Here is a 12,655-nt window from a genome sequence, read left to right as displayed (position 1 = left end):
CTCCGTATCGGATCTGCTAATGCCGAACCCGATTCGGTGCCCTACTGACCGAGATCAGAATCGGCCCCTTTGTCTTTTCTTCACACTTCTATCTTTACTGGTAACAAATTTTTCACTTTTTTCATTTGAAAAAGTTATCGGTGATGACAAAAACGTGGGCAAGCTGGTGAGAACCTACCTATTAGCTCCTCTGTTGGTGCGCACGTGAGATACTTTCTCTTTTCTCCACTGTCATTTTTTCTATAACACACATACACTTAAACGGAGGGGGTTGTTGTGTTGTGAGTGAACTGACTGACCACTGTGATTTGTTTTTTTGTAACTGTTTTAAACAAATGGGCATGAGGGGTTAAGCTGGATTGTGCTAATTAATAGCTGGCTGTAGGTAAAGATAAGAATATCTTCCACATAGTATAACTGCAGTTAATAAAACTACAGAGAAAGTGTCTTAATTGCCAGATTTTTTGTATGAATGAATCTGGGAGTGTGTCAAAATCCATGGATGCGGGTGCGATAACTCATGTAACACCCTTGCAAGGCTTCCCTGGGGCAGAGTAACCCAAAGCAGTGATTTGCACTAAGTTGAGTTACTCCCGATTTACCAAGTCACACAGGGCCACGCAAGGTGGCCTTGAGTGTCTTGAAAAAATGCCTTTTAGGCGTGCGTCGAGCACGCACCACATTGTGTGGTGCAAGAGGGTTGCAACCCCTCTCATAAATATGCCCCAAAGTTTTGGAAGAGTGATTATTTGTACAATTCTAAATTTAGGGTTGCTCATGTAAATCAGAGGGCATTTTGCTAAACATGTTCTTTCTTTTGCACTGACTTACATTTGAAACCTGAACATTAACATACATTTAATTATGACAAATGTTCTACTATTCTGTCTGGGTCAAATTCTTATCAAACACATTTGAGGACAATATATTTCTGTACAACTTCCACATAAATAACAAGAAGACCCCAATCGGCAAGCTTGTGTGTCGTCAGCGAGAACACTAACAAAGCACTACTGCAGCAAGGACACTACAGCCAAAATAAACAAAAGCAAAACAGATTCACCTCCCAATTTAGTAGACAAAATACCCTAGATAATTAGAAAAAGTAGAAGAGACGAAGCTTGCGGGACAAATGGGTTTCCTCAAGCCATATTCAAACACTACCCAGAGATTTGGAACAACACCTGGCTGCCCATTTTGAAGAGACAGAGAATTAAATGAAATACAATCCACCTGTCAAGGCTCAATCATCTCACCCATATTCATCGGGGGGAAATATGTAATCCATCAGACTACAGGCTCATTGCATTATCAGATGTAGAGGAAAAGTATCAGGCCTCCTTGATTCTAGCTGATCTGATTACCTGAACGGACAAACTTAACTTGATTCCAATAAATTAGTTGGGATTCAAAAAGGGTATAGAAACAACAACCAACATTCTATCACTTTCCCTTATTGCCGAGAAACACAAGCAAAAAAAAACAAAACTCTATCCTTGTTTTATAGACCTAAAACCTGCTTTTGACAGCATGGACCTGCAACTTTGTGGAAGAAACTCAGACAGTGGAATATATTAAAAAGAATATTGAAAGGAATAATGTTATTCTACTCTGAAACCTGGCTAAAAGTGAAACTTAGTGATAGCTCCAGAGTCCCGAGAAAAGTGTACACCACCAAGGGCTTGAAACAAGGATGTGTTATCGCTCCGCATCTCTTCAGGGTGAAGTAGTGTGGCTCACTGGTTAGAGGCGGCAGACCCGAGAGCAGAGGACGGCCCGGGACCAGGGTTCGATTCCCGGCGCGGCAGGTTTCTGGACCAGGGTCAGCGGACTCGATAATTCTCTCGCCTCGGTGCCCACTCTGATCAGCGATCACACTCGGCAACTCTGGGCATTAGCTTGCCTCATCTTCACTAACGGCCCCACCAGATCGCCGGGGATGCCTGGTCTCACCCTGGAGATACCCATTAAGGGACCATCTCTCAGGGAAGCCAGGAAGGGTTTCACAGCGGTCGAAGCGCCTTGGGACCCTACGGGTAAGTAGTGCGCTATATAAATGCCTATACATTTACATTTACATTCAACCTGTTTATGTCTGACTTATCCCAAAGGCTTAATGAGATCAATTCCCAACCAGTGAAGATGGGAGTGCTATCTATATAGCACCTCGCATATACAGAGAATGTGGTTCTTATGAGTTTACCCCCTTCGGTGCATCAGATGGCCGGTAGCTGTCCGATGCACCAGTGCTCATGTGCATAGAGATTCCCTCTGGTGCGGGCACCAGAGGTAATTCCATTTCTCTTTCCCACCTTCCCCAGCTCGCAAGGCTGTTTCTTTGGTTTCCCTGAAAAGACGATCAGTGTGCACTTCACGCTGACGTCATTTCAGTGAAACCGAAACTGCCAAGAGGCTCCTATCAGTTTCACTTTCCACGTGCTCTGGGGGCTATCTCAGCCCCCTGAGCACACAGAAAGTCTGGAGGAATATCGTTAGAATGGGAAGAATCTCACCTTTCCATTGGTACCTCAGTCTAGTGGATCCCTGCTTGGGGATCACCCCAGGAGGGCAATCCCCAAGCAGGGACCACCCAATTGGTACCAGGGAGGGGGGAGCAGCCCCTTGGGCAAGGGCCTTTGCTCCCCCATATTATTTAGGGTGAATACAGTCTTTCTGCCCCTCGGGGGGCTGAAAGCCCACTAGACACCAGGGGTTTCCCCCCGTAAAATTTAGGGGTGGGGCCTGTTCAATATGGGCATGCCAATGCCCCCTCCCTTCTCCCCACAAAATTCCAGAATTTCTGCCCCCCAGGGGGGCAAAAAGCAACCTAGACTCCAGGGATTGTTTTTTATAGGCCCAGAGTGGGGGCTGCCCAGAATGGGCATGCAAATGCCCCCACTCTACCCCCCAAAGAAAACAGAAGACTTTCTGCCCCCCAGGAGGCAGATAGGGGCATTAGCCCCTGATCCGCCCCGGGGGGGGGGGAAAGCCCACTAAGAGCCAGGGATTTTTTTATATATACTTAGCGGAGGTTGCTGCCTAGAATGGGCATGTCAATGCCCCCACTCCCCTCAAAAAATGCTACAGTCTTTCTGTCCCCCGGGAGGCAGATGGGGCAATAGCCACTTATCTACCTCCCCCGAGGAGGCAGAAAGCCCACTAGCGGCCAGGGATTATTTTATTCCAAAGCTCGGGGTGGGAGCTTCCCAGAATGGGCATGTCACAGCCCTCACCCCCCAAACAAATGCTACAGTCTTTCTGCCCCCCCCCCCCCCCCCCTTAGAGGTAGATGGGGCAATAGCCCATTATCTGCCCTCGCGGGGCAGAAAGCCCACTAGCCACAGGGGATTTTTTTATAGTTCGGTGTGGGGCCCAACCAAAAAACATGCCACAGTCTACCCACTCTCGGAGGCAAATGGGGGCAGTAGCCCCTCATCTGCCCCCGGGAGGCAGAGAGCCCAACAGGCGCCAGCGATTATGCTGGATTTCTTATACATAGGGGCTGCCCAGAATGATCATCCCAAGTCCCCCACCCCCCAAAACAATAGAAATAGTCTTCCTGCCCCCCCTTGCATGTATATCAGGGCAATAGCCCCCGGTTCCCCCCCTCCAAGTGCGAGAGAAAGCCCATTAGGCACTACCTTTTTATTCGCAATGTGCCTACCTGTGGATTTTGGGTCCTAGCGCAGCCCGCACATAGGGAAACATAGCAAACCTGCATATTTACTATTTACTAGACACCAAGGGGAATCCAGGATGGGGTGACTTGTGTGGCTCTCACTAGCTTCTGTTACACAGAATCCCTTGCAAACCTCAAACCTTGTAAACAAAAAACTAATTTTCCTCACATTTCTGTGATGGAAAGTTCTGGAATCAGCGTGGATCCACAAAATTCCACTCACCCTACTTTCTCCAAAGTCTTCCAATAGAATAGTATATTACCTCACTTGCGTGGGTAGACCTAGTGCAAACCGAAGCATGAACACACAACATTTTTACAGTGAAAATTGACCTTTTTTTTGCAAAGTGTCTGGCTGTAGATTTTGAACCCTAGCTCTGCCGGGACCAAGAAAACCCTTAGCAAACCTATAAATTTTTTAAAACTAGACACTCAGGGGAATCTAGGATGAGGTGACTTGTGTGACTCTCACCAGGTTCTGTTACACAGAATCCTTTGCAAACCTCTAACTTTGTAAAAAAAACATTTCTGTTATAGAAAGTTCTGGAATCCACGTGGATCCAAAAAATTCCACTCATCCCGCATTCTCCAAAGTCTTCCAATAAAAATAGTACCTCACTTGTGTGGGTTGTCCTAGTGCCCACGACAGGAAACGGCCCTAAACACAACATGGACACACCACATTTCTACAGTGAAAACTGACCTTTTTTTTGCAAAGTGCCTAGCTGCAGATTGTGAACACCAGCTCTGCCGGCACCAAGGAAAACCTTGCAAACCTATACATTTTTGAAAAGTAGACATCCAGGAAAATCCAGGATGGTGTGACTTGTGTGGCTCTCACCAGGTTCTGTTACCCAAAATCCCTTGAAAAACCTAAAATTTCGTTAAAAAAAAACAACAACAAAAATATGTCCCCAAAATTTCTGTGATGGAAAATTCTGGAATCTGTGTGGGACCACAAACTTCCACCAACACCACATTCTCCAATGTCTCCCGATAGAAATGGTACCTCACTCGTGTGGGTGGGTCAAGTACCCGCGACAGGCAAGGGTCCAAAACGTATTGTGGAGACATCAAAATTACCCATCACAAAACATCCTTGTTTTGCAAGGGGGGGCACCTGAGTTTTTATCCTTGGGCTTAGCAGCCATCTGGGGAAACTTACCAAACCCACACATTTCTGAAAACTAGACACCCTGGGGAGTCCAGTGAGGTATGGCTTGTGTGGATCCTCCAACAATTCCCTCCCCAAAATCTCCTGCAAATCTCCAATTTAGCTGAAAAAACATCACATTTCCTTCATTTTCGGTGTGGGAATGTTGTGGGATCACTGGGCTGACACAAATTTCCTACCACCTAGCATTCCCCCATGTCTCCCAATAAAAATGGTACCTCACTTATGTTGGTAGGCATATTGGCTGCAACAGGAAAGGGCACAAATCATACCGTGGAGACATCAAAATTCCTCTCATAAAACTACCTGGTTTTGCAAGGAAGGCACCTGTTTTTTTGGCCCTGGCTCTCGGCCATCTAGGGAAACCTACCAAACCCACACATTTCTGAAAACTAGACACCCTGGGGTTTCCTACCCAGAATCCTCAGCAAACCTCATATTTAGCTAAAAAATCACTTTTTCTCAAATTTTTGTGTGGGAAAGTTGTGGCATGACTCGGCTGACACAAATTTCTTACTGCCCAGCCTTCACCCAGGTCTTATGAAATAAATGGTATCTCACTCTTGTGGGTGGGTCATGTACCTAAGACAGGCAAGGGCCCAAAACATATTGTGGAGACATCAAAATTACCTATCATAAAATGACCTGCTTTTGCAAGGGGGCACCTGGGTTTTTGGAAGAACCTACCAAACCCACATATTTCTGTAATCTATATGTGACCAGAGCTTCCCTCTACAGCCGGACAGGTAGCTTTTCCTTGCTCCTAGGACCCCAACAAAAGAGTGTGATGATTGAAGGGTGAGCAGTGCACAACATGTTCAAGGGTTTCAATTTACATCATCATCTTACTCGCAAAGACAAGTCAATATCCTACCTATCACTGGGTCCTCGCAAGGTAATGTGCACTGTGAGTCACAGCAACGATTGAATCCCCAACAGTCGGTTTCATCCTCACACATCTCATACGAAGTCGTTTTACAAGCTGCATCCTTTTTTGGACATCCAAATGTCTTTGCTGTAAAGTGGAGGAAACAGGTAATAAAACAGAACAAACTACATGGCTAATTATTTGAGTGAGTTTTATGTAAGAGTGTAACAATGAAAAACACACACTGCTGCAGGATGGAGATTATTTGAGGGAGTTTTATGTAAGAGTGTGACACTGAAAAACACACATTGCTGTGGGATGGAGATGTTTTAGATTTTTATATATTTGTCATTGGGATTTCAAAACTATTTCCTGGATGGATTAGTAGTGTGCTTGACATCTCCATGGTGGGCCGTAGACAGTGGTGTGGTCACAGCCCTCATGACCAAAGACCATGGGTAGCAAAGCTGCACACCAAAACAAAATTGTGAAAGCACACTTACAATACCTACACTCTGAAACTGCAGGGTGACTGCAGATGTAGAACAGCTGGACACTGAAAGAGGGGAAGTGAGTGTATGTAGAATAAGTGGACAATGAAACAGAGTGTGAGAACTAATGAAGAATAGCACAACAATGAAACAGAGGGTGTTGGACATGGCCCTACTTAGGGGGATTCCCCTAAAACATTTAGCTTTTTATTCTCATGGTTTTTGCCAACTCTCTTTTCCTGACCTTAGGACTCTGGGGACTTTTCCACTGTACAGCCGTTGGACAGTGTGCGTGCCCTTCCCACACATGTCAGGAAAGGGTGCTCACTTGATTGGGTTAGGTGTCATACCGGTGAGTGGCCTATAAAAAGGTTAATCAAATACCCAGTGTGGGTGTGACTCTGGCTAAGAATGAACGCCACGTTGAGTGAGCAGGTCCAGCTCTCCTGACCGCTTCAAAAAAAGGGCCAGACCAGACACTCCGACACCTGATCCAGGTAGGAAACAGTCCTTACACCATTATCGCCAGCACCAGCTCTCATCAAGAGAATCCCCCTCACTAAGAAACAGCATGGAACCTAGGGGCAGCACATATGCCAACAAAGAAAATACCCAACATGGTGTCCAGTTACTTCATCCCCACAAAGAAAAAAGATGCTAGCAAGCAGGAAGATGCAAAAAGAGACATGGCCCTAACCAAAAAAGTTGAGATTGGCCCTTGGCACTCCAAATAATCAATATTTTCTATGCTCAATAATTTAGGTGAAGGTTTAGTTCTCCTTCGTCGTGCTGATCGGTAATTCAGTGCTGCCTGTCCCTGAGATGATAAGAATGATTTAAAACAGATGGTACACGATAAACATATCGCGACCCTGACGATCCCACAACTTAATTTTAAAGTATTTCCTCCTTTTCAAATTAATTAAATGACTTTTTTGTTACACACTTATGACTTGTTTTTACGTGATTTCACATTTATTTTGGTTGTTGTTTTACTTCACAATAACCTGTGCATGTTCACTTTCATTATTACATATATTTCAATATAGCATTGCAATGAAATCTCAATTACATTAATTGTGTTAGAATTCATATACACATTATAACAACATTCGACGACGGTTGGATTGGTTGGCCCGATGCATTTTGGGACCCACGTCCCTTCTTCAGGGGCCTCTGTAAGAAATCATGTACAAAAAACAATTGTAACTCTCTGTGATTGCCATTCAAGTACATTATATAAATGCCACTACTCAGTCCTGAGTACACCACCAAATTATACTTATTAATAATACCAGACCGCCTGATTCATCAATAATTACACGCAAGATCACTGTCAAAATATCCATTGCATTATTGCATTGATGCCATGTGTCACGTAAATCAGATTGACAACTGATAATATCACATGATAATAATCCTAATGAAGGTAACATGAAAAATGCTAGGAAATCATGCTTGAAACATATTGACTACAAATACTGTCCTGTCATGGAAATATTAGTAACATGAACATTAATGGTAAAACGTGCTAGAGAAGCTGTTACTAGCATAATTGCCAATGAGTAAATATAAATAAACACTCACGATGTTATTAGGCCTTCGGTGTATACACTTCTCCGTGTGAAAATTTATTCAAGTGGTTGCACTGATGGGGGATAAGAAATTAGGCTTTAAAAACCGCTATTGTGTGTTGGAATTTATACGATACATGGGGCAACGGATGAAACGTGCTGTTACCTGCTGTTCGTAATCGACTGCAGCGTTTCTGTAAAAAAACGGCAGACGGTGCTTATGTTAATGTGAAAAGTAAAACTAGGAGGGATCGATAAACAAACATGTCAAGATAACCTAACGCCCTTAACCAAGCGCTTACCTTGAAGGTTCGCGGTAAAATGTAACCGGTATGCTGTGGGTTTACGACTTTCTTCTGGGTTTTCGCCATGTGTCTACCCGTTCTCGTGACAATTTTATGAGCCGGCGTCGAGAATACGCCTGACTGACGCATTAGTAATAGAAAGAGGTTTTAGGATATGTCGGCCATATTGAAGTGACAAGGCGGACGTGAAAATTAAAAACCGGATTAATTCACATTTATTGTGTGAATAAATGAAATCTATGTGACTGTTATGACCACTGAACGAAACGAACTCGTCGTATAAACTTATGACGACAATGATGATAGTTGGAGATCACTTAAACACGATAGTGTTAGTGCTGATGCTGTTAAAAAATCTCCTAGTAGGAGGTCTTTGATATTTGAACGTGACTGTCTGTTACTCATTTGAAGCTGAAACTCTAGGTGCCTATAAGGGACTAAATCTGACTGTGTATATGTATAGTGCAAAAATTAGGTATAATACAAAAAATCATAAGTGTTCAATGTAGACAGTATTATCATATTCAGAGCTCCATATTATGGATATGATATGCTCAGTACACATTTGTCATTTCACATTACACATGGTACAGCATTCAATCTAATGACATTTTATAGAAAGCATCCTAAATCCAATTTGTCATTTAGACCCATGGGTTCCATAGTTTGAAACTTTTTGATTAACATTACTTCCCCTTGGGATAAGATTTTGCGACTGTCTGACCCTTCTCTACTTTCAATTTTTTCCACAACCATGAAACGAACTTGGGAGATGTTATGTTCATGGGTTATCCAGTGAGCTGCCAAATTAGATTTTGTATTTTGATTTCGTATCATAATTTTGTGCTCACCTATTCTGATTTTGAGTTTTCTTTCGGTTTTCCCTATGTACATCAGGCTGCTCAGGCATTTTATGCAGTAACTTACAAAATTGGAGTTGCAGTCGGCTGTAAATTTCAAACAGATTTTCTCTCCAGTTCTAGGATGAGTTACAGAGTCTTGCTGCATAACATTATTACAATGTACACAATTATTGCATTTGCGCATTCCTTTGTGGAATGTCTTTTGATGCTGTTGAAATTTTGAGTTGTTCTTGTAAATTGCGACTTCTTGTATAGGCCAATATAGGTTTTAACTGAAAGATATTGTTGAAGTCCTCATCATTTTGCAGTAATTCCCATCGTTTTGTGATAATCTTTCTAATGTTAATCGCTTTGGTAGAGAACTTAGATAGAATACGCTTTGTGTGATGGTTGCAGATTTCTTCTTGCTTTTCAACAATGTTTCCCGGTCAATGGTCTTGACTCTTATTTCTGCCTTGTCTATGCATTTCTGGGGAAATCCTCTTTCTTTAAACTTTTTCTTTAATCTGTGCAGATCCTCTTCATGGGCATCAGGTTTAGAGAAAATTCTTTTACTACGCAACATTTGAGAGGAAGGTAAATTTTCAATCAATTTTGGAGAGTGGAAACTTTGGTACAATAAAGTGTAATAGCGATCGGTTGGTTTTACACATGTTTGTGTTGATAACTCTAATGCCCTTCTCGTGATCTTTACATCCAAGAACGATATTTCCTTTTCATTAATCAAATGTGTAAATTTGATTCTCGAGTTTCTTTCATTAAGTTCTTGTATGTTTTGTTCCAAAGCTTGTAGTGGGCCCTTCCAAATTAGAAAAATATTGTCTATGAATCTTTTGTACATTACAAGATTTTCTTTCCATTTGATGTCTGACAAAATGTTCAGTTCCTCGAATTGAGCCATAAAGATATTCGCGTAGGTTGGGGCTCCCCCGAACCCCATGCTTGTTCCACTGATTTGTAAGTAGAAGTCTTCCTTGAATCTGAAATAGCTATGTTGGAGACAAAATGTTAAAAGTTTGAGTATCAAGACCTTGTTGGCTCCGAGGTCTTCTAGTTGTAAAAGTGCCCATTCAGTTGCTTCAATGCCTTCTTTTAAAGGGATTGACGTATACAAAGCAGTCACGTCAATGGTGCACATCATCCATGATTGACTTTGTGATAGATCGAGGTCATTCAGATGGTTCAAAAAATCTGTTGTATCTTTGATGTTCGTTTTCCAGTGGCGAACAAATTTTTGAAGAAAAAAATCTATGTATTTACCCAATGGTTCAAAGAGAGATCCTACTCCTGAAACTATCGGTCTGAAGGGTGGATCATATACATTCTTATGTACTTTGGGTAACATGTACATACGTGGCCTCTTTGGATTTTGTTTAGTTAAGAATAGTTCTGTATCGCTCGATATCCAATCCATATCACGGGCATGTTGTAAGATTTTTTCCAGGGTTTTGATGATTTCCTGCGTTGGATCTTTATCCAAATGTAAATACGTGGTTTCATCAGCCAGATGTTCTTTGACTTTCGTGTTGTAATGTTCTGTGTCCATTATGTTAAGGGCTCCCCCTTTATCAGCTCGTTGGAATGTTAGTTCTGTTTTATTTGCTAATTGTTGTAGTATACTTTTATCTTGTTTAGAGAAATTGAATGTCTTTCTAGAGGAAAAATCCAACTTGTGGATGTCTAGTAATACCAGTTTTTCGAATAAATCAATGGTTTTGTGAGGTGCCGGTTGTTCATAGTCAGTGATGACATTGGAAAAGAAAAGTCATAAGTGTGTAACAAAAAAGTCATTTAATTAATTCGAAAAGGAGGAAATACTTTAAAATTAAGTTGTGCGATCGGCAGGGTCGCGATATGTTTATCGTGTACCATCTGTTTTAAACCTAACCAAAAAAGACCTGCTGGCCTCTCTTAGAGACTTTAAAACAGAACTACAAGCAGAGATCAAACAGGACTTGGCAGCACCCAACGACCAGCTAAAAACAGAATGAAATGACCATATGACTGCACTGTAACAGGACATGGACTACATGGGTATGTGGACTTTAGACCTGGAAACCAAAACACTTGAGCTGAAGCAAAAAACAGCAGGAACTACAGAATCAGTAAAAGGCCTCCAAAATCAACTCCACACAGAGTTATTGAAAAATGAAGATCTTGAAAACAAGTCCAGACGGGACAATATACGAATTCAGGACTTTGAGGACGAGGCAGAAGGTCCAGATCTGGAAACATTTTAGTGGGCCTGTTTGAAGAAGTTACGGGCAAAGAATTTATGAACATTAAAGTAGAGAGATACCACTGGGTGGGGCAAGTAACACCCGGAGAGCGACGATGTACACAAGATGTCCTGGTCAAGCTACACTCATATAAAGTGAAGGAAGCGATATTGCAGGCGTTCAGGAGAATAGATGCGAATTCCTTTCAGGGATTCACATGCACAGTATATCAGGACTAGGCACAAGCAACCCTTCAAAGGCACCAACAATTCAGACCGGTAACAGAAAAACTGCACCAAGACCATTCAACATATCCCTTTGATCTGTCCTTCGCCTACAACAATAAGAAACAGCATGTGACGGCCTTGGAGGAAGCGCTAGATATCCTGGGGCTGCCACACAGGGATAATGCAGACGATGGGGTAGCGCAAACAGTATCTTCCAGTGCACAAGGAATAAAGAATCAGTGACACACTGTCACGCCTGCCAGTTTTCGGATCGGTCTTTGCAAGTAGACAAAGATGGACGCTGGAGAACGCGCATGTGCGAAGGGGTCAGGCAGGAGCTAAAAGCCTGACTTCCCTTCATACCAGTGCTTCGCGTTCTAGTGCATCGTGAGACTATTGTCGCGTCACTTCCATTTAGCCATTAACCCCGTTGTTATTTTGGGGTCCTGTTTGTTTCTTTTCCGACGTCCTGCTCCATTGTCTGGGGAATTACGAGGTTCTGGATTTCCTCGTCCTATTCCATGGAGACAGTTTTTTTTCAGAAGCGAGTTTAATTGCTCGCGTAGGAGAGGGGCTTTTCTCCTCTCGCTTTGTCCCAGTCCTCTGATTTAAGCAGACTTAGCGTTTCCCCTTATCCCCCCTGGTGCCGGCTATCTTCTGCCCCTTTGTTCCTCGGGAGGCCAGCCTGCTTCTCCCGGTTCCGCCTGCCGGCTGGACGTATTGTTCCGTCGGCTGGCCGGACTAGAGCAGGGCCAGTGTTGTAGCCCTCCTGGGGCATTGTGGTAGTTGTGGTCCACCCAGGGTCCTTACTTTACATCCCTACAGTTTATTCCCCCCTTATACTTATTTTCGGACTTGCACTGATTTGGAAGACTGGCATCCGTCACAGGCTGAGAACTAAGAAGATCACGGTAACGCGCTTTTTGCACACCTTTCCTTTCTGTAGACCTATTACCGTTAATAAGATAGATGTATAGAGTTAATGAAGGTATCCTTGTATATACAGATGTTATTACCTGGAACAACCAACTCATAAACCTACGTACTTCAGTTCAGATTCCTGAACTGGATAGGGTAATACCTGACTCCTCATTTGAGTACACACACTACATACCACTTAGGCAAAGGGTGTCTTACTTGTATCTTTATTACGTTTGTAGAATCTTTCTGAAGAAGAGGTCAATTACTTCCTGTGCATACCTTGTAGGCCGTGATAGAGTACGGGGATTCCAGAAGATCAAAATCGGTAAACCCA

General features: G+C 43.0%; 1 protein-coding gene across 1 annotated transcript in view; it reads right to left on the bottom strand.

Annotated features, from left to right (window-relative positions):
- LOC147709687 (uncharacterized) overlaps positions 1-12,655 on the bottom strand; it is a 280,392-nt gene that overhangs the window by 87,456 nt on the left and 180,281 nt on the right. The window contains exon 15 of the mRNA XM_086926072.1: positions 5,728-5,868. Coding sequence (XP_086782198.1) covers positions 5,728-5,868 — 141 coding nt within the window. The remainder of the gene's footprint in view (positions 1-5,727; positions 5,869-12,655) is intronic.

The sequence above is a fragment of the Lissotriton vulgaris genome, chromosome 6 (assembly GCF_964263255.1).
Source record: "Lissotriton vulgaris chromosome 6, aLisVul1.2, whole genome shotgun sequence".
In the NCBI taxonomy this organism is placed as follows: Eukaryota; Metazoa; Chordata; class Amphibia; order Caudata; family Salamandridae; genus Lissotriton; species Lissotriton vulgaris.
This window is presented reverse-complemented; position numbering and strand designations above follow the sequence as displayed.